The sequence below is a fragment of the Lepidothrix coronata genome, unplaced genomic scaffold (genome assembly GCF_001604755.1).
Source record: "Lepidothrix coronata isolate B3197 unplaced genomic scaffold, Lepidothrix_coronata-1.0 Scaffold116, whole genome shotgun sequence".
In the NCBI taxonomy this organism is placed as follows: domain Eukaryota; kingdom Metazoa; phylum Chordata; class Aves; order Passeriformes; family Pipridae; genus Lepidothrix; species Lepidothrix coronata.
Genome location: NW_016690296.1, coordinates 2601513 through 2619160, shown reverse-complemented (window position 1 = coordinate 2619160; position 17648 = coordinate 2601513). Strand labels below are relative to the sequence as shown.

The 17648-nt window shown below is 40.1% G+C and overlaps 1 protein-coding gene across 2 annotated transcripts in view; it reads left to right on the top strand.

The window, feature by feature from the left end:
* The window catches only part of TRPC3 (transient receptor potential cation channel subfamily C member 3), a 36852-nt gene that overhangs the window by 6243 nt on the left and 12961 nt on the right, over window positions 1-17648 (top strand). For both annotated transcript variants that reach the window (XM_017825196.1, XM_017825195.1), the window contains exons 2-3: window positions 3080-3851; window positions 13270-13455. In XM_017825196.1, the coding sequence (XP_017680685.1) occupies window positions 3111-3851; window positions 13270-13455 (927 nt within the window). In that variant the 5' untranslated portion in view covers window positions 3080-3110. The remainder of the gene's footprint in view (window positions 1-3079; window positions 3852-13269; window positions 13456-17648) is intronic.

The following is a 17648-nucleotide window of genomic DNA, read 5'->3' as shown; positions in this document are numbered from 1 at the left end:
TAAACAGAATATATAGGGGAAAATCTATTGTTATGTATTTCATGAAAGATAAATGAGATTTGGAGTGGCAGTTTAGAGCCTTAAATCAAGAAGTGAGCATGAGTCTATTTGTCTTTTTTGCATTTTTAATTTTTTTTCTTCATAACATTGCAGTAAACAACTACGTTTCTATTCCTATATGGTTTTGGATGTGGAGGAAGAATAGAAATGTAACAGCGTAGCAGGCAATAAGATCTTGTTTAAAGGGAAACTATGAGGAAAAAAAAGTGATTTTACTTCTGATTTTGTTGGGGAATAAGGTAATAGCATAGTGTGGCTGTTCACCATGTGCACTCAAATCTTTGTCTGAGTACTCCTAAATTGGAAATATGCCTGAGCTGTAAGACATTAAGTCAATTCTATGTTTAAGAGTCACAAATCCTCTCTGTTATGCTGCCTTTTTCATAGATTTAAAGAAAGCGGTACAGAAGAGAAAGAAAACGAAAAATGGATCCTGTCATGTTTGCCAAAGCACTTTTGCCACATATTTCAAAAGATAAATAGCAGTTAGCATTGCTTGTACTGCAGTGCCACTCAGGCTGTTTCAGGTAGTCCAAAAATACCAACCACAGCTGAAAATGTGAAAAATCAAATGCTTCATCCCACGAGAGACCTGCCCTCGATAATGAGCATCACTTGGTGTGCAGTGGAGCTGCCCATTTGTTTGACTGGGTTTTAGGATATTTGTAGCTGTGATAAAGTGATTAAGATTTTACATTTTGCTGAATTTATTGCAGCTGATGCAGATAGCTGGGAGGCCAGACATATTCTCCCAACCTGAATGGAATTAGTTATGCCCAGTGAAAACTCTTAGGGCTGACATTGCTGCATCCAGTGATGTCAAGGGGTGTATTCTGTGCAGTGTTAATACAGCAAAGCTCACTGTTGAAAGATCCCACAAAAACCACCCCCCACCAGCCTTCAGGAGGCTGTTCCTGTGGCTGTGAGTATGAACTTGAGGTCATCAGGATATTTAGCTTTTGCAGCTGCCCATGCAGGTTCCACTCTGCCCACTTCAGTGGGTAATCTTTGTGTGCCCAAAGGTGCAGGTGGCATTTTTCCCTTGGTCCTGTCCTTTCTCAGACTGACAGGGTTTGCTTAAAAAGGGCAGTTTAATATTTTGGTTTGCCCTCAGCATTCATTACACAGACCCACATCTCTTCTCATGCACTGAGGGCAGAAGGATTAATTTCCTCTTCGTTTTTTCTGTCTGGCCTTTTAGTCCTGTATCTGAGTTTTTCACCAAAGTGAATAAATTAATTTTCACAATGCTCCTGCAAAATAGAAGCCAACTGTTCTTTTTCTAAAGATGAGAAACAGAGACACACAGGACTTAAGGACCAAATTTAGAATTATGAGGCCTGTTTTTCTTTATGTAGCATATGTATATGCACATAGTGTTATGTGTGTTCAAAGCACACCCTCCATTAACTCTTACGTTGTTTATCAGCTGCATTTGGTGTTCCTGTGCCCATCAGATCATCTCAAGTGATCCCTATCCCTTCATAAGGATCTGTATCAGTGGATTAGCTGATAGCAGCTGGAGACTGTCTTTCTCACTATTGAGCTGCACTAGAAAGTAAAGGGAGGTTGCTGAGGGGTTTCACATTTGTTTGCAGATGGTGGTGAAGGAAGGTTACAATATCCTGAGCACCTTTCCAGGCCTTTGGCCTCTGCTCTGGCAAGTGTAAATGCTTCTGTTCTTCCCCCAGCTGTGACCTCTTTAGCCTGATTCCGTCTATTCTGTTGTTTTGGACCTTGCCAGGCAGTTGTTTCCTGTTGTTTTCTCCTGTTAGGCAGTGCCTGCTCCTCAACCTCTCATCCTTTAGCCCATTTTCTTTGTAATTCCTATCTGGTCTCAGTGCTCTGAACCTCCTGTCCTGTCTCTAGCTTCCTTACCTAGCTAGATCCAGCTCAGCATCCCATCTGCCTGTTCTCCCAGCCAATACCTTCACTGGTTCATAATTCCAGTTTCTGTGTTTTCCAAATTAGCTTACTCGCCCTTTCTTTTCTTGTGTTCCCCTTCTCTTTTCTCCCTCTTTCTGCTTTTGCAACCATTTTTTTGCAGGGAGTTCACAGGCTCCCTGGTTCTCAGTGTCGTTTCCTAAACAATCTCACTTTCCTACACTCAGGTTTTCTCTTCCCAGAGCAGCCTCTCATCCCAGTTTTCATTTTCATTCATTAGCTCTTTGGCTTTCCCTTTTTTCTTGATTGTATTGCAAGAATGCATGGGAACTTCTGTAACTAACTAAATATATATACATACACTCATGTAATGATTTTAGCTCTCTTCTTTCAGCTGCTGGAATGGTAGATGTAGAAATAGGATGAACAAAATCCACAACATTGCAGGAGTCCTAAATGGAGTGAGAGCCACTCCCAGTCTATGCTGGATGACTCCTGAAGTCTGGAATCTGTGAGCAGTTTAGTTAGGAAGTCTGCTGAATGTGTATGTACTGTTGTTTTTCAAAGGCTTCTAGTTTGATCAAATTGACTTGTGAGTAGAAGCTTCCAGGTTTAAATGTTTCTAGTAGTAACAGTAGGTGTGAGATCAGCTTCATTATGTGTTGCTTGGCAAGACATCATGAAGAAAATGTGTTTTCACCTCCCTTTTGTGTGATCTACAATATAGTAAGCACAAATGTTACCTGCCTTATACCATCAGCTTGAATGCCTGTGATGGATAGTTTTAATTACTACTGAAAGTAGTGTAGTAGATGTGCTTTAATTTTATATATGCACTGAGCTGAGAGGGGTTTCTGAAGAGAAGCGATGTCTTAGATAAAATAAAAAATATTAATAAATTTTTGACCATGCTGAGAAAACACAAATAGCCTGTGGCATTGAACCGGTAGGTTGCAGACAAGCAAGAGTGACGGCAGAGTGATCACAATACAGGGCACCGGTTGTCAATAGATGGGCAAATGACAAGGGCAAATTCGTTGTCACTGTTTTAGCCACGGGAGAAGTGGAAGCTGCAAATAACCAACACAGTGAATTTCTGTTACTTTTGGTTTTTTGTTTTTTTTTTTTCATTTAGGTACATTGAGGAAAGTCCATCCCTGAGACGTATGACCATGATGAGGGAAAAGGGAAGGCGCCAGGCCATCCGAGGCCCGGCCTTCATGTTCAACAACAGGGGCACCAGTCTGACGGCTGAGGAGGAGCGGTTCCTGGACGCGGCCGAGTACGGGAACATCCCCGTGGTGCGCAAAATGCTGGAGGAGTCCAAAACCCTGAACGTCAACTGTGTTGACTACATGGGCCAAAACGCCTTGCAGCTTGCTGTGGGGAACGAACATTTGGAGGTGACAGAACTCCTGTTAAAAAAAGAGAACTTGGCACGGATCGGAGATGCCCTGCTGCTCGCAATCAGCAAGGGCTACATCAGGATAGTGGAAGCAATCCTGAATCATCCTGGGTTTTCAGTAAACAAGCGACTGACTCTGAGCCCTTGCGAGCAGGAGCTCCAGGATGATGATTTTTATTCCTACGACGAAGACGGAACCCGCTTTTCTCCAGACATCACTCCCATCATTTTAGCTGCCCACTGCCAAAAATACGAAGTCGTGCACATGCTGTTGATGAAAGGAGCGAGGATAGAGAGACCTCACGATTATTTCTGCAAATGTAATGACTGTACAGAGAAGCAAAAACACGATTCTTTCAGTCACTCTAGGTCGAGGATAAACGCATACAAGGGACTGGCGAGCCCGGCCTATCTCTCCCTCTCCAGTGAAGACCCAGTACTCACTGCTCTAGAACTCAGCAATGAACTCGCCAAGTTGGCCAACATTGAAAAAGAATTCAAGGTAACGGTGGTTTTGTGTTTCTCTGTCTTTGTTATTGTTTTAAAGTTGCTGCTACTTCATGCTGTCCTTGGATGCTGAAATTATTTCCCGTGTCTTTACTTTTTTCGATAACAAATACTTTCATGTTATTTATTGTCTCTTTTATTCTCGATTTTGAGTTTTCGATACGTAAACCTTTAATAAGAATTTTTAATGAAACGAAATTGCTTTTGCACTTCCTGTGTACAGAGAAAATTGGGAACTGGAAAAAGTGTGTGTTCTGATAACCTTGCAGCAGATGGAAAACAATTTTGGTTGCAGTAGCAGACAAGGATTCGTTTTAATTACAAATTCTGAGTGAAGTAAGTCCAAAAAGCAGAAATGTTATGCTTTTCTTGAGCAACTGTAGCATTGACCTTATTCCCTCTTTTTAATTTGTACTAATTGTGACTGATGTCTCCAAATTGTTAAGAATACCGAAAGTGGGTAATTTTTTTGACACACCTTTTAGAAATGTCACTTGTTCAAAACCAGCTGCTAGACTAATCACAGATGTAGGTCCTGTTGCCTCATTTTGAGCTGTATCTGCTTTTGTTTCTCAGTGCCCCGACTTTTTTATATGTTTCAGCTCCTCCATCAGACAATTAATGACTTAATTAACTGTTGCACAGTACTTTTCTTAATGATTTTTCCCTGAAAAGTACAGTAACACCCACTTCCACTCTTGCCTGCCCTCCTCTTCCCCCAACAAAATCCCACCAAAACATCCAACCCTGCTAGACTGTGCTATAAGAAAAGCTCAGTTTAGGGGATGACAGATTGTTCTCACTGAGTAGTGATGTTAACAGCATTGCCTCTAGTTTTAATAACGAGTTCATTGGGGTTCTACAAGGTCAGTGTTGGGTACCACTTGTTTGTTTAGTGCCTTCAAAAACGATCTGAGAGAGACAAAAATAACCAATAACCTTCCCGAACAACAGCAAACACTGTTATCCCTGTGGAGTGCTCAGAAGGAATATATAACAACCTGGAGAAAAACAGGCAGAAATTAATCAAGTGAACTCTGCCAGAAGAGGAAGAAACCATTTCGGACTCCCGAGAAAGAATAGCTCCAGATATAGCTAAATGAGTTAAAACATAATTTAAAAATAAAGTTTTCAGGGGTGAGAAGAATTCATGTATTATACCATGCACTAATAAAGTGTAAAATTCAGCTTCAACCTTTCCTTCCTTTGCTGAAGGAACCCACTCATACCATGCTGTGTATTGTGTAATCTGGCAAATTAGTTGAGTACTTCCTCTATGTATTTATTCAGGGATATAGGAAAAATGCTAGGTTTTTTTCCCTCTGCTGAAGAGGTACTGAAATGTGGGCAAGCTCTTTGTGAACAAAAACCTGAAGAATTAGAGGATTTTATCATGTGCACAGAGCCTGTCAGCTTGTGTGCTGCACACAATGAATTAGTTATGTGCCTCATTTAGAGAGCATTCTAGAGGGTTAAATCTCTCATGTGTGTAATTTAGTCTGTTTATCACTGATTCCTTTTCAACTAGGCCAACAACCTGAGAGCCACAGGGGCTCCAGAATCGTGTGCCCAAGATGGAGATTTATGGGTTTTCTGAAAAATGCTTTGGTGGTTGTGGATACAAACCTTTTTTTTTTTTTTTCCCCTCCTTTTTCTCCTGTAGTTTCTTAGAGAGAACTTCTCTTCTGGGTTGGCTCCTCAGAAACTCTACCATCCATCTTTATCTATGTGATACTGCATACAGATTTTGTTATTATACCTGTGCTCACTGGTGGGCTTAGGGATTCAATGTAAGCGTTATACAACTTTCCAGGAACCTAAAATACAATATCTGTCACCAAAAGCTAAATTAAGTGACGCTGCATCATGCTTTTGTTAGGTGAGGATGCAGATGATTAGAACTGCATGGAAAAATTTCAGTAAAAATAGAAATTCATGGGAGGCTCCCATATCATAAGTACTAATACCATGAATAGAAGTTGCATCAGAAAAATAAATCAGCTTGAAATTTTGGAGGAGGAAAAAGCAATGTTTTTTGATGGGGCTTCTCATTTCAAACCAGAACTTAAAAAAATTACTTCAGTTTTTAAAATGTTAATTCCCTGATATTTTGGGATGCCTAAAACCCCAAGAAATTCACTGTTCTCACAGTTTTCAGTATTGTTGGATAGCATTTTACATGGCTGCTGACCTTGCCAGGTGTATAAGTCAATTCAGTTTAGGCACCTATAGTAGAAGTTGTTCCTGGCTCCTTGCTAGCATGGAATTTCCAGCTTCTCATCAACATCAAAACATTCCAGTGAAATAATTACTCTCCTCATTGACATCACATCTGTCTCTTTTTTTCCCCTTCTGATTCCTGCGCATCTCAGGGCATTTTTTTTCTGTTTCTACCAAGCCTGGCAGGAGAGTTGACTGTTTGCCTGGAGTCCCATCTGTAACTGTGTGTTCAGGGCTTTCTTTCCCACAGATATGTCATCTGAACGTGCTCCCATCCCAGAGGAGAAGGCTTCTAGTCCAACATTCACCCTCCCTGTGAAGCAGAATGACTGACAGCCTTCTGCCGCGTTCTCCTCTAGGATCATTCCTGGGAAAGGCTCAAGTATTCCCATCAAATTCAATGTGTAGCACAGCACTGAGCGCCTTTGTTTCAGGGTGAAGAAAAATGGGCAGAACAGTTTGTCTCCCACAAAAAAAAAAAAAAAAAAAAAAAGGCCAGATCTGTTTAAAGGGACTTTTGATAATATTCATGATTTATTCTTAATATCTATGGTCTGTTAAGTCCCACAAAGTTTCCTGTACATGCTCCACTTCCAGGACTTAGAGCAGTCATACAAAAAAACTACTGTTCTAGGTGGTTTTCCCACAGAGAATATGGGTTGAACCTGCTTAAAAACACCTGAGGGTAAAGTTTCCTGGTAAATGCTTGTTAAATTGAACCTTGTATCTTTTGCATATGCAAAGTCCCATCTGCCTCTGTCGCTTATGATTTATACTAACAAATTCTAATGAACAAACTGGGGTTTGCACAGGAGTATTAGAAATGTGGGAAGGTGGCTTAGAAACTTCACTCGTGATAGTCAGCTCCCTATGAATATTAAAGAAAACCTGATTAATTACACTGATTTTGGTTTTGTTTTTTTTTTTTCATTTTCCCTTCAGAAGAAAGGAGAAGGATTCAAAGAAACCAGTGAACACTCATTTTTCTTGGGAGATACAAGACACGTAGCCAAAAATAAGGACTGAAAATGAGTAACAATAGATGAGGAAACTGAAGCCCTAAAGACAATTGCACTCCACTTCTTCCATCTTCAATCCTCCTTACTTCCTACTTGTTTGTGAAATCCTTGTTCCAAGCTGCTGTTGGTCCTTTTGCTCTTCTTCATGTATTTTGTTTGTTTAGTTCCTTCTTGGTGCTTTTACTGCTTTTTGTTCTTTGCATCCATTTGTCTTCTTCCCTTACTTTCTTCTATTCTGTTCCCCCTCTGGATTTTCCTTTTTCTTGCCTCCCTTCTAAGTGCTCACCTGAGTTTCTACTACATAATTAGAAAGAAAGCAACATTGTTGACTAAGTTCTGGGCGTGAGATGCAAAACCAGAATTCTGCTTTGCTCTGGGCTCATTCACCAATTCTGATATTTATAAGGACTTTTATTACCAATGTGCCTGATCAGAAAGTGTTTTCCAAGGATATCAAATTTGCTGGTCCAATTCCTTTCTTTTGTTGAAAAGGACAGTACCTGTTTAAGGTAGAGAAAGTTATGGAAGGCTGTTCTAATGGCATCTGTCTTTACGAGTGGTTGGAGATCTCTGAGGTGCATTGCTTTGTACCTGACAGACTGTCCAGGGAAGCTCAGTCTGGAACTGTATCTTGTCTTAATGTAAATAAGTGTTCATTACAATAGTTGGAGGATTGTGTTTTCTGGTCCCAGCAGCAGTTTGCAATACAAAATATTCCCAACTTTTATGTTTTCTTGTTCTTCTATTTTTAGCAGCCCCTGGCCACTGTGGCTGCTGTGGGTTACTAAAGTTAATTGATATTTACCCTCTTCCCTGAGAACTTTAAAACTGTTACTGCACAGGGATGGGAGAATTCCTAGTAGTCAGAACAGCTGATGGAACTTTCCTTTGGAGTCACCACAGGAAAAAAGGACAAGGTAGCTAAAAAGCCACAGATAATCTCTTTTTACCAGCTTTCAACTAAATACCATCCTGTGTAAGCAAGCTCGATTCTCCAGCTGGAATTGCTCTAGCAAGGATCAAAAAGATCATAATCCTGCTTTATATAGGATAAATCCCTGTTCCCAGTTTTGCTAAAAGCTCCTCCTGGAACCGACGGAAGATGTGGACGTGCATCCAAAAGCGGAATCTGTCCCTGTTCCAAGTAAATTTACATAGTGTTATCTCAGCTGAACTAACAAAGAATGTTCAAGCTTGATCTACGTTTAGGTCCAGCTTTTGGAAGGACAGGGCCCAGATCCATAATCAGCAGTGCAATTACATGCTTGATTTGCATATACAGTTGTGTGTGCAGACTGAGTCTATATGTGATCTCAAAGTGGCCATTTAATACACAGTACATTTAATGACATAAATTTATGATCACGTATAATGTGTGCGTGAACTAGTTATGGGATTGTGAATACTTGTGAAATGTGGTGCTTAGAAGAATGTAACAGAAAACATCTCTACATCTCATCTGACTGCATGGGATTGCTCATTGTACAGTTTCTTTGGAATAGTTTAAAAAATCCTATGGGTGAAATCATCTGAAGGCTTTCTGTTCGTGTCCTTCGTTCTTTGCATGCATTGATGTGTTCTTTGTAAAAATTCTAGATGAATTCGGGAGGTAGTTTTTGATGTGAGGAGTGAGAACAGAACAGGCAGAGCTGGGCAGCCTGAGAGCCAAATGTTGATGTGGGCCAGAGTCCTCCGAAATTGCTCATGAGACACAGCTCTGCAATCCCAGTCATCATCAGTTGTCCTTTATACGTACCAATATCACCCACAGTGTCTCTGATTGTAGGCTGATATTTCTGATGTTACAAAGATCTTCATGTAACTGTTAATTTTTTTTTTTTTTTGAGAGATAACATTTAAGATGCTATAACTAGTAAAACCAGCTGAGTTAGGCTGTGAATTAATTGGAGAAGCACTTTGTTGATTAAGGAATCAGAGTCCCTGTGTTACGATGGAAATTAGGCCAAGAGCCCTGCTGTATAATATCAGTGCCTACTCTGTTTGGTGTTCTCCTGAAGATCAGCTTCATGTCACCAAGCTGTCAGCTTGCACAGGTCCTTTCACCTCCACACAGGGAGTTCTCGTAGCCTTGTTTAGGACATGGAAGAGGTGAGTGATCTGGTGGCTGTGTTTGTGTGTTCTCAAGAGTAAACACGAGTGGATGTGTATGACCGAGACCACAGATTGAGGTTTCTGATATTTGCACAACACCCCCGAGGTAGAAGATTGTTTAAGAATTGGATCCCACGGTCACTACGGTCTGTTTAATTCTGTAAAGCAAACAAATAGACTGGGATAAATTTGATTTGCTAATACATAAGTAAGTAAAGACCTGGAGAGGGAAATCTGACAAGTTTTCCTAGCATAAGATTCGAAGCCGGAGTTGGATATTAGGAATGCACATACCAGTTTTCAGTTCTCATAACAGCATTTGCAAGTAACATAGCCTGTATTTAATCCCTAAATTTGATACAAGAAAACTTAACCCATCATATCTTTAATCTTATCTGGCAATAAGCATAACTTTCATAAGCAAGCGGCCTATCTGCCTATCAAAGAAAAACGTAGCACTGTTATTCAGTGGAAATGTGGGTAACTTTGTGTTGTAGGCAAATAGTCCATGCAAAGCAGTCTGTCCTTCTGGAACCAGCAGGGCTATTCTAGACTGAATGGGTGTATATTTTGGGATGCCAGTTAACACAGTGTGAGCTGTGAGAGCAGAAGCTTTGCACCCTCTGCCAGGATCAGGCAGGAGCTCTGACACACTTGAGGGGATGAGTCTCCATCCATGAGAGAACAGCAAAATGAAACCATCTGTGGTCTATTGAATTAACAGTCTTCATGAGATACTACTGGAGCTGCAGTTTGTCCCCCTTTTGCCATTTGTAGGCAGGGTTTCACAATTGTAATTGCAAGTGAAAATATGTTCTTGCTTGGTCTGTGCTAACTGAGAAAGTAACTTCTCAGTAATGTACCTTTTGGCTTTACATTTGTGTTATTTTAAGGAAAAAAGTTAAATAGTAAAGAAAAATGAGTGAACCTTTAGCAAGAATAGCTACTGTTATTTCCTAACTATTAGAAGCCCATTATTTCTCCTTCTTTCTCTTCACATTTAACAAAGGATTAAGAAAAGACTGTGTAAATGAAGCCTCTCCCTGCAACTGGACAGCCCATGTTCATTCATACAAGAACAAAATTTGGTTATGAAACACTTGAATAATACAAAACCAGCTAAACTAAACCGTATTAAACTTTAATGAGATGCCACCTTGAAGTGTAGGGTAGATAGAAATAACACCAAAACAAGTACTTTAAAATAAAAAAAAGCTACAGGTGCCTGCAAAGTCAGGCAGGAAGAATGTAGTTTCTCTTTTAGCCATATTGTACTACTACTGAAATCAGTGAAAAATTAGTGTATCTTCCCATGCACTGCATACAGTTACTTCATAGTGTTAAAGAAAATGTGATTACCAGGTTTTTTCCTGTTGAATTCATGTTAAGCTGTATCTGATGATTAGTATGGTTTTTGCTCAGCCATCTCTGTAAATGCCTGCCTTCAGCTGTAGTGAAAAGTGTAAGCAACTCTTGCTTGAAATTGGATGTTTAAGGATGTTCAGGTTCTCACAGATACATAATAACTCTGTTGTAAAAACAATATAAAGAGTTTTAAGGACACAGGGCTTCATTAAACTGAAGGCTCGGTTTTGGTTTTGGCTTTACTAGATTGACTTTAGTCACTCCTTTGTTTTCGCTTAAGAAAATCCCCATCTTCTTTTTACATTGTCTTACCTCTTTGTGCTTTGCTGAATATCCTCTCTAACCTGAATTCTAGCAGTTCATACTTACAGTTTTTGGCCCCTGTGATGAAACTCTTCCTTGACCAGACTGTCAAGAAAGACTGTTCCTCTTTTATCTTTTTTTTTTTTTAATGACTGCTGCTGTTCTAGCCACCATCCTGGAGTCTTCCTTTGCACGTGTTTTATCTTTGTAGGATCCCTTCCCTGAGTTTAATCATGCATCCCAGTATTATTTTTATAATTGGCTCTTCTGTACTGTTCTCCTCGGTTACCAAAAACAAATCTAAAATAACCTTACATCCTGTTGGTTCACCGACAACTGAATTAATTTGTCCTCTATGACCAAAGGAAATAACTGGCTCCTGTTTAGGTCTGTGATTAGGACTGGTTGTTTCCAAATCTGTATCTGGGATGTTAGTCTTATGCAATAACACAATTCCTAGTAGTATTTGTTTGTCTCCAGTCGTGTTTCATTTTGATTCATATCTGAATCTGACCTATGGGATCGATGGCTGATTCTTGCAGTTATCCTATGCAGTCTCTTTTCCCATCATTTCCCAAAATAATTTGAAACTACTGAGAGCACGTTAGTTTGTCCCATTATATAGATCCTAAGCTGAGAATTTAGCAAAACTAGCAGTAGAAGGAAGTAAAATTACTTAGGAAAGGAGGAAAAAGTGAGGGTTTCAGGAAAAAAATTGAGATTAAATGAGAAAATTATGAGGGTGGAAGCAATAAGGAAGCATTTTTTAGAAGACAGGCAGCTCAAAGGGAAAATCTATACCCCCAAAAAGTGATTTTGAAAAGGCAGTGTCTGGAAATGAACAGTAAACACACACAAATGAAGAAATAGAGGACTCAAACTAGTGTTTTGATGGCCTAGTGGGGAAAAAAATAGAGAGTAGAAAAACTGTGGAGTCATTGAAAAAGAAGGCTGTGCTGTTTCCAGTTGGGCACTGAAGCACTTGATACAACAAGGTAAAATTGGCACGTTCAGTCAAATTTCCTTCTCCAGCTCACTTGAGGAAATCAGAGGCTGCATCTCAGATCTGGAAGCTCTGGAAATCTATCTGAGAGGACATGAACACAAAAACGAAGACCAAGGTTTCTGCTGAAGTAGAGATCAGATGAGACCTTATAGGTGATGTCACAGAGATGGTGGGAGACATATACAAATATAAACCAAAGTGCAAGCAAAGATTCAGACGTGCCTTACAGAGCTAATCTAAAAAATTTGAAACGGAGCCACAGATGTTTTGTCAGAAGAGGGAGGAGATGAAAAGGAAGCAAAGCTTTGTGATGTTACCATACAGGAGCAACTGAGGAGTTTAAAGGTAGCACCTCAAAAATAAGACAAAAGCTATGTTGAGTGCTGAGGGGTTATGAAAAGACTCTGAATTGGAGGAGGGAGATGTTTTTAATAACAGAAAGCAAGTGTTGGCTTCATATACTTTCAGAAGGTAATGCAAGAAGAGCTGTCGATTCCAACAGTAATGGAAGGAAAAGCTGATGGAGCGAGAGAAAACACGGTGGAGATTAAAGAAATAGTCATAAAAGGAATGGTGTGTGAGAGGTATAGACAGGGAGGTGAAGGGGAGGAAGGGCAAGATGGACAGAGCTCTTAGATAAAAGGGTTGAGGTTTTCAGAAATGTCTCTGTAGTTCAGCGGTGTTGTCAAAGGAAAGGTTGCCTCTTAGAGAATGACCAAGGAGCCTGATACCTTTGAGCTGTCCTTTGAAGAAGCTGGTTTCTGTACTGCCTAAACAGGAATTTTGGGGTATTTTGCCCACAATACTGGTGTCCAAATTCGTGCCACAGTTGTTCTGTGCAGTTACTTTGTAACCCACTGTACACATTGTTGGGTGTGAGCCGTTCCAGGGGTAAGTCCGAAGCAGAGAAGGGGGGTGAAAAAAAGGGGAAATGAATCCAGGATGCATCGGAGTAAAGAGTAAGCAGCCATTTCAGCAGTGTAGAAAGAGCTAAAACGTATTCATAGCCTGTAAGAATGATTTCGTTAGTTGTCTGCAAAATTTTTGCAACAGCGAGATTACTTTTTCAAGTCCTGGTTTGTCTGTGCAATACTTATTTGTCCATTCAGCTTTCCCTTGTTGCCCATCCAGCTTATTTTATTACTCTATTGTGTCGTGTTCCCATGCTCTGTTAAACAGCTGCCACCATCTGCTGTTGTTCGAGTGTCCACCTCGTGTCACAGAATAATTGGTTCTGCCGTACGAAAATTCTGTAATGCGCTCCCAACTTGACGTAGTGCAAGTCAAAAACACTGTTAATTTTCAGTGACTTGTACAGGTTCTTCTCTCCTCCCTGCTGGCTCCTAAGTGTTTGTCACGGGCCGTCTTCTGTATCCCTCCCGTTTCAGAATGACTATCGCAAGCTGTCCATGCAGTGCAAGGACTTTGTGGTCGGTGTCCTCGATCTCTGCCGGGACTCGGAGGAAGTGGAGGCCATTCTGAACGGGGATTTAAACTCGGAGCCGGTGGAAGCGCAGCGACACAGAGCCTCCCTGAGCCGTGTCAAACTGGCCATCAAGTACGAGGTCAAAAAGGTAACTCCTCGCAGCCGGTGCTTGCAGGAGAGGGGCCATCCCATCGTTCCGCAGGTTTTACGAACCCGCGGTCGGATCGCTTACCGAGACAGGGTGTGTGCAGTCAAGACTCTCACAAGGCAGGAGCTGGCAGAAGGGGACTGTAATGAAGGAGTTTAGTTTAATCTACTTCCCACAGCTGAGAAGTGGCAGGAGGTTTTAATGACATAGATCAGGTGTGCTGGCAAGGCTGTGACAGTTGGTCAGATCCTTCTCCCCATTAATCCAAAAGCAGACATTTCAGTGGAGCCAGATTTTCACTCAGGAAAAAGTAAGGATGTGTCTTTATGCCAGTTTCTGTGATAATATCTAATCCAAAGAGAAGACTGTCTAGGTGAAACTGTTGGTGACAACCCATGAAAATATCTGTTCTGTTCATTATTTATTTTTATTACTTTTACTTCCTACATTAAATAACTCGATTCAGCAAGAGAATTCTGGGAAGTAAGTCTTGCAACCTTCTAATAGTGTTCCTATCAACACATGGTTTTTTTTTTTTTTTTTTTTTTTTTTTGTTTGTTTGTTTTTTTTTCCAAAGAAAAGTCTCCCTTTCACTACTTCAAAAAAAGGAGAGAGAACATTTAAGTTGACATTAAGTGTATTATTTATGAATTTATTTCAAAGTGTGACAGTAAATCAGCTCATCTGCAACTATGTGAGTCGTAGTGAGAAATTTACTCTGTGTGTTCCTTTAAAAATATTTTAAAATTCAGCCCTGAAAATGTATGGAATATGTCTGTGGCTGGTTAATCAGTTCATCTTTGCACGTGGGTTGATTAGTGTTTTGGAAAGTACAATGTGTTTTCAGTTGATGCCCCTCTCAAAGAAATTTTTAATGAACAGTTATGTTGTGAATGAATGTTATGCACTGAAAAATGGAGCTGTGTATTGCAAATTTGACATAATACATATCCATAGCAGCTTTTATTGTATTGCTATGTTGTTCTCCTCAAGATCCCACACTACCCTAGTGCAGAGAATAGTTAATACTGAGTCCTGCTGTGAGAGGACCCAGGAAATACAGCAGTGCCTATGTATTATTTACAGCTACCTATTTACATGATTAGCATAATTTCCATTCTTTACAGCCATTATGGTTTCATCATCTCCACAAGAAGCCTTGTGTTTCTCAGAGTAAATAACCCTGTATTCTGTGGCAACCTCTCGAGCCAATCTGCCACATAAAATGGGTTGTGAGCACCCTGCCAGAACAACTGGGAAATGCTGGTGTTTATCATGTCCCCAAAAGATTGGTAACAAAAATTCTAAATACAGATCCCAAGCAGCGAATCACCATTTTCAATGCAGACTTGATCTACAGCAGATAAATGCACATTAATTACCAAAATTCAAGGTAAATATATACAAGCATTAAATTAATTAAAAAGAATGGAACGGGGGGAAAAATCAAAGTGCATAAGCATGTTAAGTGTCTAAATATCACATAAATTCTTTATGCTGTTGCATTTTAGTGTGTACAAACGTTGAGACTCGTGTCTCAGCTTTCTTGCTGTAGACTGTGGGTTTCTTTTAAGAGGTTATTGTCACTGATGAAATTCATTGCTGAGCAAAGGGCCACACAGATCTGTTAAGAATAACAAAGATCTGCATAGTGGGGAAAAAAAAAAGACAATTCCACACAGCAAACTTGTTCTCTTCTCTTGCAAGAGATAAACTCGAAGTGTTGACAAATTACAAATACAGTTCAGGACCTACAAGACTAATAATCTTGGTGAAAGGAAATAGATGGTGAAGAGTTGTTACCATATGGATACATATTCCCTGTAAGTGGCCATTACAGAGGGCATGACAAGGATTGAGCCAGGAAATGTCTCTGCCATGGTGGTCCTTTGATTTGCTGGGCTTTGCTCCATCACAGGTGGGACAGATGACAGTGATATTCTGACTAGAACGGATTCAGATGTGGGAACTCCACACGGGATTATTTCAGCCCTCTAACTGTAGGAAGCAGACAAGGCTGTGGCTGTGTTCCTTAGCTTTCCATATTTCTAGCTGTGCTTCTGGGTCAGCTACATTACGGTCAGTTCCCTTGTGCAAACAGAACTACAGGTCCATGAAATAGTTAATGAGCCATATGCCCTTTTCAGAGGGAGGAAAAAGCATATGACAAGTGAGCAAATGTGCTCAGAAGTTCGCTGCCAGGGAAATGGAGGTTTTAATTCTATTAGTAATGAAACTCTTGCACTTAATACCCCAGGTACTGCATCAGAGTTTAGCCCATCTTTTAAACATGATATGATTTTGAAGGTAAGGTTCAGACTGAACTTGCAGCCCCGATAGTGAAGGACTGAGGGAATTAAGGAGAGAGAAAAAAAAAGGAGTTAGAACAAGTAGTCTTGCTTTGTATGCTGAATTGCTGCTGCAGTAGTGCTTTTAGTTTTGTGTCTCAACTCTGTCTTTAGATTGCCAATAAAATTTCAGAGAAGAGCTGACACTGGGCCAAGTTCTGCAGTTCTTGCCACGATAAAAAAATCAGAATGGAATTTCTGAGTGAAATCAATAAAGGTTGGAGTAAAATCACAGGATTTAATTTTCAAACACTGAAGTTTTGAATCAATAGATAAGAAAGAAGATACAGAATTCTCTTTGTGTGTTGTGTGCTTGTGTATCAGAGCGTGCCAGGATCTGCTCTTTCTACATCTAAACTCAGCCATTAGGATGGTAGGAATAAATAACATTATAATCACTCTTAATCACAGAGAAAAATATTTACATACTGATGACTTGGTTCGTGGTCATGAAACTGAAAACATCAGAAATGTTACAGTCAATTGTGCTCAGAAAAGCAGCTACATTAAAATTGTTTTTAATTTCTTTTAGTTACCGGATACTGTCCTCATGCACCTTTTTTGTTCACTGGGTTTTGGACTGGATCTGAAAATATTAGATCAATGTGACAATAAGATCAACATATGTAATGAAAAGTATGATGCTGCATGGAAAGTAAAACGAGAGAAGAGAAATGCAGAAAGGTTGTAGGATGATGTGATCAGTAGGTAAAAAAAGTACTTAAAATGTGATGGGGACCTACTGTCCTTGGAGGAGATGAAGCTGTGGGGGGAGACAGATAATACAGGAACATACAGACACAAAGACGGATGGGCATAGAAGAGTTTACAGTTGCCGAAAATAAACCCAACACAATCATAAATTGAAATATTTCAGTAGACACAGAGAGAAGAAGGATGAATTTCAGAGCTTTTATGGCTGAGAAGTGACACAACTTGCTCCGAGGGCTTGGAAGTGCTGCACGTTGTGCAGTTGCCAACAGTTAAATGAGTCGCTGAGATCTTCTCAAGAGCCCTCAGACTCACCGCCCGAGAAGAACTTGCCCATAACTCTTGGCGTCTTATTCACTAAATCTTCCCTTTTCTGTGGAAAATTATAGCCAGGCAGATCTCCTCTTAGTGTCAGATCCAAATGTTGATAGAACAGGAGGAATAAACCAGCACAGAGCTCTGGGTGAGATGCCAGAGCTCCCTTAAAGCTCCTTTACTGTTTCTTCCCGTTCCCTCTGGTAATAGAAGGAATGATGTGGGTGTTTCTTCTCCCCTCTTCCCTACGGTTTTAAGCCTGATTTTAAAAATGTCTTTGTAATTTGAAATAATTATTTACTTTCCTGCCTTTGTCCGCAGTTAATCTGCTGTGGGATTTGTCCCTTTGATGTCCTGAGTTGACAATGAAATTTATCTTACTGAAAGAAGAGGCTGGGGGCATATGTCAGAATGCACAAGCACACAAAAAACCAATCTCTTCTTCTCAAATGGGCCAGGCTGGCAGGTTTTATGCTGCATAAGCTTCGAAGGTGACAGCCTAGGAAAAAAGAATAGAAACGTAGTTTGAGTTGACATTAATTTCTTAAAAGACTTTTACAATCTTTTTATTTCTTTCTGTTGGCCAATCCACTCTATGTACAAACCTCATTAATATGTGAACTGGCTAATGAATCACACACCAAAATGCTTAGGGACTTTAATTTTACAGCAAAGTAGATTAAAGTATGAAGATTGCTTCCCTTTTTAAAGTTCATGCAACAGCTTCAGATTTCTCTTCTTGAGAGCTTTAAAGTTCCCTGTTTTCATTGCCAATGATTTAATTTGATTTTCTTTAAGAAGTCGGTCCTGTTGTACTAC